Source organism: Aricia agestis, chromosome 4 (genome assembly GCF_905147365.1).
Source record: "Aricia agestis chromosome 4, ilAriAges1.1, whole genome shotgun sequence".
Lineage (NCBI taxonomy): Eukaryota > Metazoa > Arthropoda > Insecta > Lepidoptera > Lycaenidae > Aricia > Aricia agestis.
Window position 1 is genome coordinate 4,271,774 of NC_056409.1, and position 20,291 is coordinate 4,292,064.

The 20,291-nt window shown below is 38.1% G+C and overlaps 1 protein-coding gene across 3 annotated transcripts in view; it reads left to right on the plus strand.

The window, feature by feature from the left end:
• Positions 1 to 20,064, plus strand: part of LOC121726681 (protein mini spindles) — a 33,391-nt gene extending 13,327 nt beyond the window's left edge. For 2 of the 3 annotated variants that reach the window (XM_042114152.1, XM_042114151.1), the window contains exons 17-37: positions 323 to 502; positions 739 to 908; positions 1,175 to 1,345; positions 1,425 to 1,542; positions 1,729 to 1,846; positions 2,097 to 2,334; positions 2,551 to 2,686; positions 3,322 to 3,527; positions 4,281 to 4,412; positions 5,145 to 5,233; positions 8,537 to 8,719; positions 10,533 to 10,674; positions 11,323 to 11,505; positions 11,969 to 12,162; positions 12,499 to 12,726; positions 12,936 to 13,059; positions 13,258 to 13,470; positions 14,029 to 14,182; positions 14,767 to 14,831; positions 18,716 to 18,835; positions 19,092 to 20,064. In XM_042114152.1, the coding sequence (XP_041970086.1) occupies positions 323 to 502; positions 739 to 908; positions 1,175 to 1,345; positions 1,425 to 1,542; positions 1,729 to 1,846; positions 2,097 to 2,334; positions 2,551 to 2,686; positions 3,322 to 3,527; positions 4,281 to 4,412; positions 5,145 to 5,233; positions 8,537 to 8,719; positions 10,533 to 10,674; positions 11,323 to 11,505; positions 11,969 to 12,162; positions 12,499 to 12,726; positions 12,936 to 13,059; positions 13,258 to 13,470; positions 14,029 to 14,182; positions 14,767 to 14,831; positions 18,716 to 18,835; positions 19,092 to 19,187 (3,260 nt within the window). In that variant the 3' untranslated portion in view covers positions 19,188 to 20,064. The remainder of the gene's footprint in view (positions 1 to 322; positions 503 to 738; positions 909 to 1,174; positions 1,346 to 1,424; positions 1,543 to 1,728; positions 1,847 to 2,096; positions 2,335 to 2,550; positions 2,687 to 3,321; positions 3,528 to 4,280; positions 4,413 to 5,144; positions 5,234 to 8,536; positions 8,720 to 10,532; positions 10,675 to 11,322; positions 11,506 to 11,968; positions 12,163 to 12,498; positions 12,727 to 12,935; positions 13,060 to 13,257; positions 13,471 to 14,028; positions 14,183 to 14,766; positions 14,832 to 18,715; positions 18,836 to 19,091) is intronic. The other variant, XM_042114153.1, reaches the window with a different exon arrangement.
• Positions 20,065 to 20,291: the final 227 nt, after the last annotated feature.

Genomic DNA, 20,291 nt, shown 5'->3' on the forward strand with positions numbered 1-20,291 from the left:
GTATAGGGCTTCAGTTTCAAAATCAATGAGCAGCGGCGCGGGAGCAGTGGCGGCGCGTGACAATGTATAGATTTGTGTGGATAAGCCGTCTAGTACGCCGCGAGCTGTGCGCCGCGATTTTGAGTTTGAAGCCTTATACTAATAAATATATTTACGAATCGTATACTATGGAAGGTCCTCTGTCTGTCCTGTCTTTGTCTTACAAGTAACTTACAACTAACGTGTACCAGAAAAAGACAGGAGTCTTTGTATTCGCTTCGTAAATATCGTCATTGGTTAATAAGTCCACAAACCTAGTTTGTTAACGTCATACATTTTCCAGCGTTTGGCGACAGTAAGGCGTGGATCCGTACCGCGGCGGCCGGGTGTGCCGGCGCGTGGTGCCGCGAGGCGGGCGGCGCGGCGGTGTTCGACGGCGAGATGGTGCACGACGCGCTCAAGACCGGCTCGCCGGTGCTGCGCGCGACTCTGCTTCTGTGGCTCGCTGAGCGACTGCCTGACAGTAAGTGTATACTAAGGTTGTGTACTGGCGTATTAAACTCAGTATTTAGGATAGAGAAAAAGATAGATATTTAGATGCCTTTGAAAGGTGCTCGCTGGTGTTCGTGACGTAATCTTAACATATACACAATGTAACACATCGTCGGTCGGTCATGGTGAAGGCATCCATTTTAAACACTTCAAATACGTGAATCAGGATTGCTGTTTGGTCAGCTACAATAACATTTTGTATTTCAGTACCACCGAAATCATTCCCGCGCGAGGAGCTGAGTGTCTGCCTGCCAATACTATTCGCGTGCCTCGAGGACCGCGCAGCTGACGTGCGAAAAGCGTCCGCTGACTGCGTGCTGCCTTTCATGCTGCATTTAGGTTATGAGGCTATGCACAAACAGATGGATAAAGTTAAGGTAAATGGTTTTTCGTAGTATGTGGTTAAATAATGTATGTTTAAGTAAAAAAACAATAATTTGTTTTTAGCTATTCGTTTATTTAAGGTAATTTTAACTACTAATTCATAAATCAAGGCACAATATCTTATAATATTAGAGCTTGCCCTGCAAACTTTATTGGCACACAATTTCGAATCTCATTATAATGAAAATATAAATAACAAGTATTCTAACAAACTCAATGTTGAAATAGTGAACATAAGTAATATAAATGTGAAATACAGCCAGCATCCAAGACGGTGGTTCAGGCGGCGTTGGACAAGGCTCGGCCGTTCCTGCCGGTGCAACCGTTGCCCGCCGCTAAAAGCAAGAAGGATGAGCCGCGCGGCGTCAAGTCTGCGGGTGCTTTGAAGAAGGAAGCAGAGAAGAAGGGCGGACTACCTCCTAAGAATAAGGTACGTTTAAAAGTCTAGACATGAAGAGAACACATTGAAGTTATAATAAAATGGGAATCTTGGGTATCTTTTTGAACAGATTGTCAAGCCGGCATCGGCCTCTAGTCGCGGTAAGAAGGAGGAAGAGGACTTCACGCCACTGCTGCCCAGCAACAACGCCAAGAACCAAAGGATTATAGATGATCAGAAACTCAAAGGTAATATACAAAATAAATGCTTAAAAAATTACAGCATCTCAGTTAAATAGAAAACATAAAATCCAAATTTTTTTATTCATAGTTTATCATAATAATATTGTATAATTCTTATGGAAAGAAAGTTGCTCATTATTTTAAAGCAGACTTTAAAAAAATATTGAAAAACAAAAACTTGTATTGTCGTAGTCCTCAAATGGAACTTCACGACACCTCGCGAAGAGTTCTTCGATCTTCTGAAGGAACAAATGAATAGCGCCGGTCTCAACAAACAACTTGTTGCGAACATGTTTCACAGCGACTTCAGGTATGTATTAAATGTATTTTTTCGAAAAGAGCGTCTATACACAGTCGACTGTCGACAGTCTATACAATTATAAGTCCAAACGGCGTATTGAGACGTAAAACATCTTACAAAATATGTATCAATAGTATGAAATTCTGTGCGTCGTCTTTTATGTCCACCTTTCGGTGAATATACAAGAGATCGATATCGGTATTTATTTGCCCTTAAAATTACATTGCTTGTAGTTACTAAAGGTTATTTCTTCTTTCAGATATCATTTGAAAGCAATAGAAGCTCTCTCCGAAGATTTACACGAGAATGGATCAGCTTTAATGGCTAATCTAGATCTGGTGCTCAAATGGCTGACCCTGAGATTCTTCGACACGAACCCCTCAGTCATTCTCAAGGGTCTGGAGTACTTGGCCCTAGTATTCCAATACCTGATTGATGTTGACTACACTATGGCTGAATATGAAGCCAACTGTTTTATACCGTACTTGGTATTGAAGGTAAGGATTTTGAAGTTGATTATAAACTGATATGTGCGAAAATATAGTAGCTTTATAATATTTATTATTAAGTCTTAACTAAATTAAGCCAAATCCAGCCGAATAACCTAATATTTTGCTGTCATGCGGCTGTTCTTAGTTAAAATAACAAACAGATGTGAAATAAAGTGGTAGTAGTAGTGGTAAACAGTCAACATTATGTTAACAAATGTTTAGGTAGGAGACCCAAAAGACACCGTACGCAACGGCGTCAAAGCATTATTCAAGCAGATATGTGTGGTGTACTCAGTGACTAAACTGTTTGGATATCTGATGGAAGGATTGAAGTCCAAGAACGCGAGACAAAGAGCTGGTAAGTGCCTGTTACTGGCTTAAATTACACACAACATAACTATAAGACAAGAGTTTACTCGCTAATCTTATATCTTTAACAGAGCAATTCTTGTACATATGTATATAATTGGAATCTCGGAATCGGCTCCAACTATTTTCATAAAGTATAGTATAAATCGTTTTTTTTTTTATGAAATGAGGGGGCAAACGAGCAAACGGGTCACCTGATGGAAAGCAACTTCCGTCGCCCATGGACACTCGCAGCATCAGAAGAGCTGCAAGTGCGTTGCCGGCCTTTTAAGAGGGAATAGGGTAATAGGGGAGGGTAGGAAAGGAAATAGGGTAGGGGTTAGGGGATTGGGCCTCCGGTAAACTCACTCACTCGGCGAAACACAGCGCAAGCGCTGTTTCACGCCGGTTTTCTAGCTAGGAATCATTTTTAGAAAATGTCATTTTATTCGTGTTTTATCGACTACAGAGCAAAGCTCGGTTAAATAGCTAGTTAAATATTTCAGCGAGAAACCATTCATTGGCTGCGGTAAAAATATGTTACATTTACTAACTCACACTCTTATTAACTACTAACCTTGTATAAAAGAAACACGAATACACTAACTTTCAAGTTTATCTTTTCGACTTTCTTCCTTTGTCCAGAATGCCTCGAGTGTATCAACCACCTGCTCGAGACGTACGGTTCGAGCGTGACGGGCAGCGGGCCGGGAGGCGGCCCGGGGCCGGCGTTGCGCGAGCTCGCGCGACTCATCGGCGATCGCGACAACGCGGTGCGCTCCGCCGCGCTCAACTGCGTCGCCACTGCGTACTTCCTCGACGGCGAGCGCGTGTACAAGATGATTGGACAGGTACGAGGATTGCCCTTATTGGAACGAAGTTCCTTATCGCGCGTTGCGAAAGGGGGCTAGACGGAAAAAGTTGTAACGACACTTTTTTAGTACCTGCGAAGTAGGGGCAGAGGGCGAGTAGTTCATGTGGCGATGACGTCAACTGGGGGGAAATTTAAAATTCTAACATTTCTCTATGGTGGGAAATTTGTTTATAGGGTTCCGTACCCAAAGGGTAAAAACGGGACCCTATTACTAAGACTTCGTTGTCTGTCTGTCTGTTAGACTGTCGCCAGGCTGTAACTCAAAACCGCTATAGCTAGACATCTGAAATTTTCACAGATTAAGTATATCTGTTGCCGCTATAACAACAAATACTAAAAATAAAATAATATTCATATTTTATGGGGGCTCTCATACAACAAACGTGATTTTTTTGGCCTTTTTTGCTCGATATCTATAATGGCAACAGGTAGGCACTTGAAATTTTCACAAAGGCCTGAAATGTGTACTTCAATAAAAAATAAAGTATAATATTTTAAAAGTTTTACTAGCTACAAAAATATTTTCTTTCATTGAATATCATATTAAAACATCTCATCTCACTCACACAAGTATAATTCTTGTTTTGTGGCAATTTGAATGTGTTATGTATCAAACATAACACTAAGTGCTAACCGGTATTTTGCAATGATTGCGTTTACACAAGTACGTCATAGAACAGAGTTGCGTATGAAATTTTTCGTGTTACAAATAATAAAAATATCTATACAGATATCAGACAAAGATCTATCGTTGTTGGAGGAGCGCATAAAACGCGCGGGCAAGAGCCGCAGCGCGGAGGAGCGACGGTCGATGGTCGTGCCGCTGTCCGCGTCCGGCCGGCCCATACAACAGATGCCTGAGGTATGTGTAATACCCTATTTTTAACCCCGACGAAAAAGAGGGGTGTAATAAGTTTGACGTGTCTGTATGTGTCTGTCGGTGGCATCACAGCATCCAAACGGATGGACGGATTTTGATTCAATTTTTTTTGTTTGAAAGCTGACATGATCGAGATTCTTAGCCATAATTCATTAACTCGCACACTGCAGGAAAACTTGAGTTTATTTATTTTATGAAAAGCACTCTCTAGTGATTTTGTAGGTTCAATAGTTACACGCTTTTTAACGTTTTGTATTGAAAGTTCTTTTGAATTTTTTTTTTTATGAGATAAGGGGCAAACGAGCAAACGGGTCACCTGATGGAAAGCAACTTCCGTCGCCCATGGACACTCGCAGCATCAGAAGAGCTGCAGGTGCGTTGCCGGCCTTTTAAGAGGGAATAGGGTATTAGGGAAGGGTAGGGATGGGAAGGGAAGGGAAGGGAAGGGAATAGGGTAGGGGATTGGGCCTCCGGTAAACTCACTCACTCGGCGTGAAACAGCGCCGGTTTTCTTGTAGAACGTGGTATTTCTCCGGTCGAGCCAGCCCATTCGTGCCGAAGTATGGCTCTCCCACGTAAAAAAATGTTAATTAAGTTTTAACAAATTAAGTTGAATTTACTTAATTCAATATTATGTTGAAATCGATTAGAATCCATTCATCCATACGAAATATATTATATTTTTTAATTGACTGTCATAAAATATTTGTGTAGGAGAATGAACAGGTGATGTCAGACAATCCTCCAGTTGATGAGTACGAGGAAGAGGAGGTAGAGGAGCGACCCCCGCCGCCAGTGCAGCCGTGAGTATTTAATTAGGGTCTTTGATATTCCGTTTGCCACCAGCAGGCGTAGCATGGTCACCATAGAAACGGTTTCTTTCTACGGAAAAATAGACAAAGTGACAGACGATGGAAATCCGCCATTTTGTATGTAAAATCTGTCAGTATGTCGATTCCTTCCCATGTCAATTGTTGTTATGCTAGCCCTGCAGGTGCCGCTATGTAGCCTTAGGGTCTATCGTGTTAACCCGCAGTCATATGTCACGATATAGCTATAACAGCTATATCGTGACATATGACCAATGACTTCTATTTAAACTGATGTAGACATGCCATACGCACCAAATGTTCCGCCGTTCCAATAGAGCTAATTCACACCATTGCAGTCAGTCTTCACTGGCACGCTGTACGCGACGGTCGTATGCGAGTGTGTACGGTTAGCAACGAAATTTGTAAAACAAACTTAGTTTTATTTTCAGATATTAAATGTCAAAGGGCAAAATGCTATCTTGTGTTATAAGATTTTGTATTAAATCAAATAAATCTTCAGGGATTACCTTTCACAGGTAACTATCATAGTTGTTCACAATAGATGAATAATTTTTACCTGACTACAGCAAAGCAAAAAGTAAAGAGTTATGACGTGTCTCACAGGCTATGTATGTATGTATGTACTTATATGTTACCGTTAATTTGCGTAAGCCAGTTAGAGTGCAGATTAACGCGGTATTCTGCAGATTATCTGGGTGAGTCAGTTAAAGTGCAAAAAAATGATTATATTCTTACATTACTAGATAATCTGCAGAATATCTAGGTAATCTGCAGACTACTGACCATGCATACGGCAAATTGCATAAAACAGGTTCTTGTTTGAATAAATCATATTATTTAGTTGTAGGTATAGGGATTATTGAATTTAATTTTTAAGGACATTAACAAAGGAATAAGATATTAAAATATTATTGCACTGATAAAATGTAACAGATCAAATCAACTAGAAAAAAAACCGATCATAAACAATTAAAAACAGTCTAATGTTAGCCATACACGCAACGGTCTACCGGAGAGGTCTACCTGTGCAGGTATGCCTGCGCAAGTAAATCGAAATGTGTGTCGGAACTGTCGGAATAGACCTGTGCAGTTGCTTGGACCTGCGCATTCGACCGGCGCAAACTCGAGAATCAATTCTTTCGAGTGACACCTACGCAGGCATACCTGCAGGCGATATCTCCGGCAGACCGTAGCGTGTGTGGTAGCCATAAGGTTAACATGCTTGAGTCAAATTTTTTTAGGACATAAACGAAGGAAGAGTTTAGCTTAGATTGTGAAAGAGTGACGTTAATGTGTTTTATATTAATTTTCTAAGATTGTTTTGGGTTTTCAATGTGTTTTATTGGTAGAATATTAACCATTAGATATTTATTATCATGCACAAGTGTAGGCCAGTGATACACCTTCCAGAAACGTGCCTTTTGTGTTCCTCCCTAAACTCCATCGACAGTTTTAGTAAAGCGTCTACCATTTTACTGAATCGACCTATTTGAGTCCTTGACTGCATTGACTTTTACTTTGACTTTGACTAGACTTTGGACTTTACCAAATAGAAAATCGATGCTAAAAATTGTTACAAGAACATAGTTTTCCCGCCATTTATTTGACACTGGCCATGGTTAATGGTTATATAGCCTAAGCGCCATAATAAGAAAAAAATAAACAAAGGAACACAACAACATTGAAGTTAATATTCAATATTAACTTCAATGTTGTTGTTGTTAATGTTACTCCACTGATAAAATATAACAGACCAAATCGTCGAACATAGGAACAGAGGGGTGCAGTCCCAGCGAAGGAGCGTAACAAAGGTGTTTGGTTCACTGTCTTCCGCAATTCAACGATGTACCATTCGTTACTGTGCAAACTAACTAGGTAAAGTACAAAAATTAGCTTTTTTGATTTAAATTTCACACGTTACCGGATGGTATCAGGAAATCTGCAGATTACCTAGTTAATTTGAACATTAACGTATTCCGCATTCTAACGGTAACATAATATTATATACCTATACAATGCATTCGATCATCCTCCCGCTTCACACTGATCTCACCCGCGCACGCCCTTTGCAGGTACTATTAAATATCAGTTAATTGTAAGTTGTAGTTTAAATTTAATTAATATTATTATTAAAAACAATAAACTTAATAACAAAAAAATCTTAATTTGTAATTGACTTTTTTGCAGTCAGTACTTGCGGGCGTTTGATCTTTCGGGGAGTTACGCTTGCGTTCGGTATGACCGAATGTCATAGGCCTGCATCCTTGTCACTCTTGTTATCTCGCATATTGGCATCTCGCACTTGACTACGTAGATATACTTTTAGTTTCTGTGTGTGAGTAATGTTTTGAGTGTATTGTTTTAGGATTGCTTTTCAAATGACATTTCTTAGAGTACACCACCTCTACCTCAGTTTAAATTCTTTGCATATGACAGCGGGTCTATTTGACACGAAATACCCTACGACTACATAGCTCCCTTTAGTGGCAAATAAAATATCAAAAACCCTGATTTGAACAATATTATACTCTGACACGTCGTGTATACATTTAACCTGGTCTAACTGTAGTCTGAAAACTCATCCTTATTCCTTGTTCAAAATTTTAATTGCAAACTGCCAGCCAATTGCCAAAATCGACAAAATGCGGTCCTTATCAAGTAGAATCGTCTATTGTCGCTTCTTATCTATCGCCCGCGCGAAAAGATGCGAGAGGTCCAAGGCAAGCGCAATATATTATTCGCGCTCAAGTGAAAAAAAACAAGTAGCGATGGGTGGACGAACAACTGAATAAGGACCATACATACTTGTTTATTATGTCAGGATGGCTGACAGTATTTCTTTGTTTAAATACAGATGTTGCTGACCAAAATATTATGTATTACTATTCTGTGACATAGATACGTTGAATATTATCTAGAAATGACAGTGAATATGTTATCGATGTTATCAATAGATAACTAATACGATATTTTAACGGTATATTGCTAGCTATAAGCTATGAGCTGTGAATGTTATTATGTGATATTGGTTTATAAATAAAAATGTTTGTATATATTTTTCTTTCAAATATACTTATTTTGTAATATCCACGGGAACACTTAATTTTTACTTTAGCTCTAATAATAATTAGCTCACGAGTTATTCAAGAATCTAAACGACTATCTTGCAGATCAAATCCATCCAGTGTTCGTTTCATGAAGAAGTAACAAACACACACACTTGCAATCTTTCGCTTCTAAAACTTTTGTGTAATAACGTTTATAAACTTTCAGGTCTATCCCTGAGCCGAAAGTGATCAAGGGTCCGTTCGGCTTGGATCCGGACTTGATTGCGAAGCTGGACGCGGCCATTCCGGTCATACGCAAGCCGGACCTGTCGGAAGTGGATCTGAAGTTCTTGGACGAGCCCGTGCCTGTGTCCACGGTCCGGAACGTCACGGCGCCGACGAGACCGAGGTATTGGATTAAAAGTGACGTAGCTCTTAGGCGGACTTGCGTAGACCTGGGTTAAAGTTAACTCTGAGTTAAACATCATGTCATCTCTATCACTCACTTGGTGAGTGACAGATATGCCATGATGTTTAACTCAGAGTTATCTTTAACTCAGATCTGTGCAAGTGGGCCAGTGTCTAAACACACCGTACCGAAATTACGCGGCCGAAGTTCCGAATGATTACGTCAGCAATGTCAAACGCATACAATATAACGCAACGTAATTTCGGCATGGTGTGTCGTCGGTAATTTAAAATGCAAAGTATTTGCAGGCGTAATCATGCGGAACTTCGGCCGCGTTTTTTCGGCCTAGTGTCTTTAGACACTTAGGGTCAATACGATAGAATTGATTACAATATTATAGAATTAACCCTTAAATGTGGCTCTGGAGTAAAAATGATTGCGATTCAAGTTTAAGAGATTTAGTTTATTTAGCCCGTTATTACGAAAATGAGAAAGTTCCTCATCTTTGTTATTAAAATTTAATGAAATAATTGCATGTAAACCCTACGAATAATAAAAACTAAGAAAGAGTAACTGTGTCAATAAATTTGTTCCGCGAGCGACAAAATGTGTACCGAATACATGCACACTTTATGCAAAAAGAGACCCGAATACATGCAAGAATTTTGTATGATTAAGAGTCCGTATACGAAATTTTGCCAATTTCGCTGATTTAACAGTTAAAATACAGTATTTCTATAAGTTTTAATGAACAACATGTAAGATCATTTCAATTATAATCTAATGTTGCAGCTAGATTTTTGTTTTTTTTAAAGTATTTTTAAATAATCCAACTCAAACCCGCGACAATTTTGTGATTTTTGCTGTAAAAGGTTTAGAATATCACCTGTTTATGAATTGTATTGACGTCTTAACGGTATGAAAAAAATACAATGTACTGTTGAGAAAGTCGTCTATACAATGTTGGAATTACTTTTTACCACTTTAATATGAAATAGTTGAGTAAAAAAAATATGTAACTCGGCAAAATTTTAGAGAAAATGGGCAAAGAATTGCTGTTAATTTCGGCAACTTGGAGCTGTAATTCATAAAAAGAAAACGACAGAAATAATCTATAGATAAAATTCTATCCAATTCGAGAAGAAAGAAAAAAAAAAAGAAAAGCAAATTGTGCCAAAAAACACGATTCAAAACAACCTAAATCTCAAGGCTGCCTTGTGGCGAGTAATATAATGTGAGATTTAGGTTGTTTTGAATCGTGTTTTTTGGCACAATTTGCTTGTTTTTTTCTTTTTTCTCGAATTGGATAGAGTTTTATCTATATAGATTATTTCTGTCGCTTTCTTCAAAATTTTGTCAAAATTTCGTATACGGACTCTTAAAGAAGTGTCAATTATTGTGAACAGCTTTATTTCGTAAATTTTAGCTAATTTGTTTCGTAGCTATTGTCATTTTAAGTGTGCGAAAAGGACCCAACAAACCAAATTCAAAACTCTTGAAGTATAATGGGAGTTACGTTTCCTTGGTTTTTATTATTCGTAGTGTAAACTTCTTAATAATTCCCTTTTTAAAGCTTTCTTTCAATTCTAGAGGAAGAAGAAATTCTAGAAGGAAATCTATATTCAGTCCATATTAAAACCTAATACTTTAAGGGCCTGTTTCTCCACTTTCTGATAAGTGCCAGATGGGCTATCCATAACTTATCTGACAGGTACTCCATACTCCATCTGTCAGATAACTTGTGGATAGCCTATCCGACACTTAAAAGTGGCAAAATCTAAAGTAATAATTGTAGTTTCTTATACACAAACAGCAGTATGGTGACGATGTCGCCGCCGCGTCTACCGGCGCCGCACGCGCCGCACCCGCTCGTGTCGGTGCACACGCAGAAACCATCCGTCGACGACTCCCAGCTCGCTGACACCATACACTCCATCGCTAGTCCTGATTTAAATGTAAGTGTAAATATACTCCATTTAACTTCGTGTTACCAATAATAATATTTATACAATGGAAAAGCTATAGTGCTATCAAAGATGTTGATTCCTAGGCAGATTGGCGGACCTAAGTAACTTAGTCGCGTTAAGTCAAACCCATCCGACCGATCACAGCTAACATTGAATTGACATAAGCCCACCAAATGAGGTCCGTCAACTGCCTAGGAATCAATTTCCTCGATGATACAACATTTTGTCGTTATCTAAAACATCGGAAAAGAAAAGAAGAAAAAGACGAAACATTGTATAGCTTATTCATTTAGGAAATTTTTTGTAAGAGTTCTGTACAAAAAAAATTTGAACTTTTCGTGTCAAACGATGTCTTTGTTGATAAGTTGGAATCACTTCATGGACAAAGACGGCAACAGTTAATAAATATTAGTAAGTTAGTGTTTATATTCATACCTCCTTACAAATAAAAAAGTCAATCAATTATTAATAAACTATTAAGTATTTTATTATTGTTTTTAAGCAACTTTTCCAACATATTGAACAAGGACAGTACAATTACATATTTACATTTGTAAGGTGTGAGTATGCTAGCTAAAAAAAATATTGTGTTACTGTGGAATATTTTAATTTTAACATTTCTATATTTTCGTCTAGGCGGCCGTGCGAGCGTTATCCCTAGTGTCCGGCGCGTTAGTATCTGGGCGGGGCGCGGCGCTGCGGGCGCACGAGGCGCGGCTTGTGGAGGCGGTGACGACGCAGCTGCGGCGCCTGCGCACCTCCCCGCCCGACCAGCAAGTACTCGCCGCATACAAGTTCTTAGTGGGCGCGCTTACCACTGTAAGTGTTTTAACATAAATAGACGAATAACGTAAATAGTAGACGTCACGCGTGGCTTCACCCGCCTAAATAAGGAATTTCACTGACAAATTAGCCCACAAAAATAGCCTATGATCCTTCACGAGGTCTACTTATAATCAATGCCAAATAACACAAAAAATACTCCAGTAGTTCATAAGTATACCGTTTCATATAATTTTCCCCATTTTTTCCACATTTTCCTCTGTTTCTTCGCTTGATTAGTCTTAGCGTGATAATATATAGCCTTTAGCCTTCCCGTATAAATGAGCTATCTAACACTGAAATAATTTTTTAAATCCGTTGAACGACGTTGAAACAAACAAACTCTCATCTTTATAATATTAAGTATAGAATCATAATCATAAACTTCAATAATCATTTAATGTTCACATTATAATAATGTTTAAGTCGTCAAAGCTAAAAATACTTTATTATGTGACAGTTCTACGACACGGCCGGCTGCGGCGGGTGCGTAGGCGAGAGCGCACTGCGGGCGCTACTGCGAGAGTTGCTATTGGTGCTGGGCGCGGGAGGTGGAGCGGCGGGGACGGGGCCGGACGCCGAGCGGCTCGTGCGTATACTCAACAACGTGTGCGTACGCGTGCTGGAGCATTCGCCGCGGACTGCGTTGTTATGGTATGTATGCATACATATTTTAATGTAAATGCGTGATTGTAGAATAACAAAGCTTGGACGCAGAAAAGTGGGAAATGAGTTATTTGACCTATCGCTTTTTGTATATTTTCGTCTTTGACTTACACATGAAAATATTGGTTAATAAACTCCACGCGTTATAAATAAGCTCGTTACCAATATTACCGTACGCGTGTGAAAGAGACAAGCAGTGGACGATTGTTTCTTTCCTGCGACTGGAATTTATAGTACACACAACCCTTTTTTCGGAATGTGTCGCTAGTAAATGATTTTTTATATATAAAGGAGCATAAAAACAAGCCTATTGATTTTCTATAGTGCCATCGTATCGCTTCTACACGACTCAATAGTAGAGTCCGATCCGGCTTACCCGCGCTACCAAGATCTGCTGTTGAAGTGTTTCTGGAAGACACTGAAGATGATATCCACTTGGGACGTCAACTCAATAGACTACGACGAGGTTCTGTACAAGATACACCTGTTCTATAAGGCCTACCCGAACAGTTATTGGAAGAAAAACCCTGATATTAGTGACACGCCTTATAGGTAAGTTTACTTATATGCTCAAAATCCCTACATACTCGTTATAATGCTTCCATTTGTAGTTGAAGCTTTTTTTTAAATTGGGAGTCCATTCCAAAAACTATTGTATTTTAATAGCGTTTGAATCTTTGAATCACTAAAGGAAAATAATTTAGATTATTTTTCCATAAATAGATATGGTTACAATTTCCTAACAAGCATCTTCTTTACAGAACTGTGAAGACATTGGTGCATACTCTTGTAAAGATAAAGGGCTCGTCTATAACAAACCACCTGTCTCAAATATCCGATCTCAATGAGTCTGATCTTTACCCCTATTTGCAAAAAGTTTTGAAGGTATGTTCTGTTGGCTTATCCAGTATAATATGATCTTAAAAGTATGAAATAAAACCAGGCTGGTTTAAGAGTTAACCTTTTAGGACAGCCGATTTGAATAGTGCTATTTACTTGTTTGTTGTTTTTTGAAATTACTATTGTTTTATGAGGAACAGTTATGAGACCAAAATAAGCTTATAGTTATATAAAACGTTTCAGCAACTAAAATTAGACGAGCGGAAGGATCCAGCGGACGTGAACGGTACCCCAGCCGTGACACACACTATGAGCAACATCAGTAATATCGGCAGCAGTAATATAGCAGCGAATCGCCTGCCGCGCGCCGTGCACGAGGAACTCGCACTCATACTCAAGCGCATCGGTTCTAAGGAGCATAATAGAGATGCGCTGGCGCAGCTGTACGATCTACGGGTATGTTTGTTGTCTTTTAGTAATTTATAGGATCTGAGTCATTGCTGGAAACCCGAAGCCGATATGGGTTATGGACGCAGTCATCAACAGTTTTGCATACGTCGTCTGTCATCCATGAAAATGGTCCGATTTTTATGAAATTCAGCAAATCGATAACGGGTCAGGCTGCCAGGACAACGTATCTGCTACCCGACAGACCACCTGCCGGGCTGATTTGTGAATTTATACCATAATATGGGCCCTCACCCAAATGCATACAAGAAAGTTATTCAAGTCGGTCCAGCTGTTTAAGAGAAGTTCAGTGTGTCACAAACACATAAATACATCTAAATATTGGAACGAAGTTCCTTATCGCACGTTGCGAAAGGAGGCTAGACGGAACGACACTTGACCTCTACACTTTTGAGTACCTGCGAAGTAGAGGCAGATGGTGTTGATAAGTATAATGAGTGGTACTTAGTATTCCTGTCCGACACTTTTGTGGAATCTTCGTTCTTTCCGGGTGTCCCTTGACACCTCTCAAGTTTTATGCTATAGCATGGTTATATCCTGTCACAGGAGCGTCACCCCGAAGTGGACATCTGGACGTTCATGCAGGGCTCGTCGTTCTACTTCCGCAACTACGTGGAGCGCGGCCTGCGGGACGTGGCCGAGCAGCGCCGCCTGGGTGCCGTCTCGCTGTATAAGAGCGACTACAAGCCTGACAACATCGGTATGTACTCATTGTATTATCAGAGAAGTTGATTCGTAGGCAGTTGACGGACCTAAGTTATTTGGTCGGATCATGTCATTTCAATGTTAATTGTGATCTGCCGACCAGGTTTGACAAACGCGACCAATATACGTAGGTAACGTAGGTGCGCCATCTGCCTATGAATTAACGTCTCTGATAGTACAGTCTGCTTGTTGATAAAAATATTTACTCCATGGTTACTCAATATCTTGATCTGATATGTTATGCGGGCTCTACACTCGCGGCGCGAATTGCGGCCGCGATTCGCGGATGCTACGCGCTGTGAACACGATGCGTACACAAATACGAAGCCGCGAAGCGCAAACACGGAGCAGCGAAACCCTCCACACTCGCGGTTCGCGGCCTTCGCGGGCGCCGCGAGTGTAGAGCCCACATTAGAAAAGCTACTTCCAGGACTTTAAGGATCTCTCCTTGCCAATGAAAATTAAGTCAGCCATGTAGATTACCGTAAGGATTGGAGTCAAAAGTATTTCGGATGCAATTGTCATTGTGTTGTAAGTTATATGAAGGTTTTTAAGCCAATATTTTTGTTTTCGTTACAGACATAAGCAACGAAAACGACGAGAAATCTCATGTTATATTCCTAGAGAGGCTTCGAGCTTTACAGGTATGTTAATTTGAGATCTTATTGATGTTGCCAATATTATGTATCGTAATAATACAGACATATTTGATGAAAGCTATTCACATATTATATCGACGCACGTCTGTATTTATAGTTTGTGCGTTTTAAGATGATATGGGTGACACATTATAATTGACAATAGTAGGGAAGTTACCTAAGAAAATTAATCGATAATTTAAAAATATCGAACCACTTCGTAAAGGAATTGCAATCTAAATTATCGATTTCGTACTGAGTTTCAGAGTGTCGCCGGCGATTTAAAATGGCCGCCCTTTTTATCGATTTGATTTCGATTCAACAGTGTCAATCTCTATTGGCATAAGTTCCATTTCATGCATCTGACATTTTTCAAATATTTTCTTAAGACGAATATCTAAGCAAATGACCTTGGACGTTTGACGCGGAGCGCCATCTGTTTATGAATCAATGTAGCAGTAGGAGGTGTAGGTTGCCAAGCTACGGTACTACATAATATTTCCGCTAGATGTAGCATTTAGCAATTTATTTTGCAGAGGTGGGCAGAGTAATAATAAACAGAGACTACTTGTTTCTTTTTTCGAATTAATTAAATAAAATAAATATGTACATAGAATACTTTTTTATTTTATCCCCTTTTAACCCGTATTTTATGTATGTCCCGTATTATATGTATCTCGAATACGGCTCAAACGATTTTCATGATATTTGGAGTGGGGGAGGTTTCAGGGGAGAAGACGCGGAGATGAATGTTTCATATTTTGCCACTGATATAGAAGTCTTTCAGCTTTTTCTACATTTTTCTTTCCCAGAATTCCTCATCACGATGGATTATTTCCGTTTTAACTGGAAAGTTTTTGCCAGACTATATGCCAAAAATGCATTTTTTGCTTCTGGTTACATGAAGCTGGCCCTTTATTTGGTAGAACCATGCGTGGTTTTTATTTATTACAAAAAAATAAAAACCATATAGAAGTGCAATCCATATAGAAGTCTTTCAGCTTTTTCTCCATTTTTGTTTCCAAGAATTCCTCATCACGATAGATTATTTCCGTTTTAACTGGAATGTTTTTGGAAGACCATATACCAAAAATGCATTTTTTGCTTCTGGTTACATGAAGCTGGCCCTTTATTTGGTAGAACCATGCGTGGTTTTTATTTGTTACAAAAAAATAAAAACCATATAGAAGTGCAATCCATATAGAAGTCTTTCAGCTTTTTCTCCATTTTTGTTTCCCAGAATTCCTCATCATGATAGATTATTTCCGTTTTAACTGGAATGTTTTTGGAAGACCATATACCAAAAATGCATTTTTTGCTTCTGGTTACATGAAGCTGGCCCTGTATTTGGTAGAACCATGCGTGGTTTTTATTTATTTGTAACCCGCCTTTGGTTTTTTTTATAAAACGTTAATTGTTTATCATTTATGGCTTTTTCTACACCAACATTGTAACAACATTTTGGGCACTTTATTTCTACTATAGTGTCGTCATCTACAGTGCCATCTGGGGTTGCTCCAAAATATTGGACTTCCGGATATTGGACAGGACAGGAATTTTTGTATTCGAGTAAATTTGAGAATTATTAAGTTATTTTTTTTTCCTTTTGGGCAATGGGGCTTGTTGGCTTGAATGGTGGGGGACTAATTTTCTTTTTTCTGACTTTTTTTCATTTTTTCTTGTAACAGTCTCTGTTATATACTATGGGTCCCTAATAGGTATTTTTCTCGGATATCTAGGATCCACTAATTCTGGCAGCTGATTGTGCTGACAAAAAAAAATACTACTACTCCCTCCAGTCTGGCTTTTTGTTTTTAATATAATCAATAATTAATATTTACGTTAAAAGATAATAATAATATTTCTTACTGGACATTTGAATCCGTGTTATCATTAATCTGATGTAATGACTCTTCTAAATTTTGTCCTTCGGTTGCATCAATTTCAACTATCCTACCTTGGATCCTACAGGATTACAAAAATAAAAATTTTGTGAATAAAAACAATTTGAAAATCAATGCATTGTCTGATGCGTATACACATGAAGGTATATTAAATGATGATGAAATGTATTTTGCGCTGTAGCTAATAGTAAACAATATCGCGTAGCAACGGTCCGGCGCATTATAGCACGAAAGTAAATTTCGCTAGTCCCAAAAATGTTTTTGATGATTATTGATTACTTAAAAATTAAATACAATTCTAATATTTCCTTTAGTTTATCTTTTATATAGTGTGTGATTGTAGTAGTGCAAGTTATTGAATGATAGTAACTCAATAAGTGTAACAGATATTTGTTGAAAAACCCAGAAAAATTCATAATTTCGAAAAATGAAACTATAGAGTCAAAATAAGTGAATCGTGTTTTCCGTTAGGCAAGTATCAGATAAATATACAATCATTAAATAAATCTCAATTTCATTTGTGTTTCATCGTCTTCCGGGATCGTAATACTTATTAGAAAACACAGCAAAAAAAGGGAGCTCGGTCTTAATGCCAAATTACAGCTTTGTAAGTCCTATAGTCTTTGAGCAAGACTGCGGACAGACAGACAGACAGACGGACAGACCGAAATTATAAGGGTTCCTTGTTGACTACAGAACCCTAAAAAGTTCATTAAAAGTATTTTTTTAAAATTTTACGGCTTCCTTTAACAATACTGAACCTTCCCTGAAGCTATGGCATATTATCTCCATGTATGGCAAACATTTTTTAAACATCCTATAGTTATGTAGGTATAATAGTGTAACAGTAAAAAATAATTGTTTGAAGTCTCTGTGATAAACTATTCTGTACGCTATACATTTACGTAACAATTTACATTACAATGTCCGATAAATAATAAACTGTTGTAAAATATGCATCTGATGATCACATGATCATAATATTATTTTTCACTTTTTTCAAAATCGAAAAGTGCAAACTGTTAAAACTTAAAGCCGGTAAATTGTCAAAGTGAGACTAATCAAAAGAAGAGCACGCACTGCTTGTGCCGTGTGCGCGGAACGGCAACGCCGCGCTCCGTTGTACATATCTCGAGTTGACAACGACGCATTCTGTAACTAATTTACGCCTGTTAAATTTTATGAGCAAATGCTTTACTACATTTACTAGTGGAGTTTGATTTACAGTAGGCACTAAAGAGTTTGATGATAAAACTTCTATTTTGAAATACTGTTTATCGCAAATGGTTCGCGATCATCAAGATAAAAAATAAAGAAACATGTATGCAAAGATTCATTATAAACGGATTAGCTAAACCAAAAAAAAAACCCATCCTAAAATATACATCTTACGCGATTTAAAAATATATTTTCTGATAACTGAATAAAGATCACCAAAAATATCGTTCACGACAATATATTTCAAGATACACTTTCTAATTACACAAAACTTCTGTATTTCCCGATCTGTAATTTAGCTGTAAAACATCGCCAAAAAGACGTCTAAAACGCATTTTGCTTTACTATTCACCTTAACAATAATTTTCACAGTTAAAATTTATAATTTTATATTAATAAGTTAGCATTTAGCAACTTTTCATTTTTATTCATTTACAATTATAGGAAACATTTGTTTTTGTAGATGGAATATAATTTATTACATTTAGATTTTTTTTTGTTTTCTTGTAAAAAAAACCCGTAGCAAGGAATATGAGAAGTGTCACCCATATCATTTTAAAACGCACAAACTATAGCAGGCAAAACGACCTTGATGATGTCAGCAGGATTTCCAACGTCCACTAAATAAACTTTACTAACCATGCGTTAGTATTGGAAAACGTTATTCTTAATAATTCTATCGCATTTGTTTAGGCACATTTGAAAAAGAGACAGACAGAAAGATACAAGACGCTGGAACTCGGCACTAATTATATTTCGTTTGAATAGGCTAAAGCAGGTCTGAAGAGTGACAGCTCGCCATCGTCGCAGCCGCGCACGCCAGTCGCCGACAACCGCGCCCTCACTGACGTCGAGCCACGCCCACTTAGCATCGACCCGCAGCTAGAGGTAACTAATTACTTTTACCATCGTTTAAATGTAAGTGGGCCCCTAGACGATCAATTTAATGTGCAATGTCATTAAACAATATTATTGAATAATTTATTTGACAAAAATATTGAAAGGCGGGCGCGTTCAATATCAACCCTAGATGGTCAACAATATTGCATAATACGTGATATTGCACAGTAAAATTGATATTTATGACATTATGTCTGCCCAATGTCATTTCCGTATTGTATTCACAAGAAACCATCTTTCGCAGTTGCATACCACGCAATCAGTGTCCCAGAGGAATGAAGCAGACGTGGACGTCCTCCGTCTCAAGTTACAACAGATTAAGAGCTCGTCCAAGAGATAGGCAGTCCCGTCCCACCGTCTGTAGCGATCTACATGGATTAATGTCTTGTTGAAGTAGCAGAAATTATATTTTGTCTATGACACCCGTTTACAAGTAATCGAATTGTCCATTACTCTAATAATCTCATGTATATAATGTCCTTACAGTGATCAGGGATCCCGTGAGCTATTTGCGATAGCAAATAAGTGATAGTTTGATATGTATCCTGGTACTCGCTGTGCTGACTATAATGCTTTCAGTTTAGTTCCTACGTCCCTAGTACTAGTCGTTTGACGTGTGGTTTTTGTCGTATGTTATGTAGATAATGATTATGGACAAGAAAAAACCTACATAGGACTTTAAAGCAGCGATAGAGTTGTTTTTAAGGCAATAATTTTCATGAAAATAAGTACTTTGCCAAATCTACAATAGTTATGTTTTAGCCCAACGCGTCCCAATTTCATACGAAAAAAAACTAGTCATTACTTTTCTGCATAGATACCACTAAATAAGTTTCGAAGATTACGTTCATCATAAAAATGAAATACTCATTTCATAATTTTTCATGACAATATAACAGTATCTTTATAGTCAGGGTAAAACTAAATTTAGTGATATGGGGACTACGTGAATGTTTGGAAGTCTTGCCTGTCTGTGACGAGAACGAAATTTATTGTGAGTTGTTAATGTTATGCACGATGCACCGGTGTGCCGTTATCAAAATTGCCCCATATGTTAGTAGTAATTCACTAATTGGGCTGAAAGACGCCTTATACCTACTGTTATTCTTAATTACTCTTAACGCAATATACATTATAGAATCGTATTAAATTCATGTTAACCATCACATTAATTGCACTAAGCATTTATTCATGACGTTAATGTAAGAAGAGAAAAATAGTTTTTCAAACAAAATATTACGGAAAACATGTTAGGTTTCTTATGCGATCAAAATATTTGTTTACAAATCAATTTAGTCTTCATTTCATATGAAAACTATTATTGAAAAATTTTTGTGTTGCGTAATATTTTTGTTTGTTGTCCAGTGATATAAAAATGACAAAAGGGTACATTTATTAACATCTTTTGCAATTATCATTAATATGTAAAAACGCTTGTTAAGTA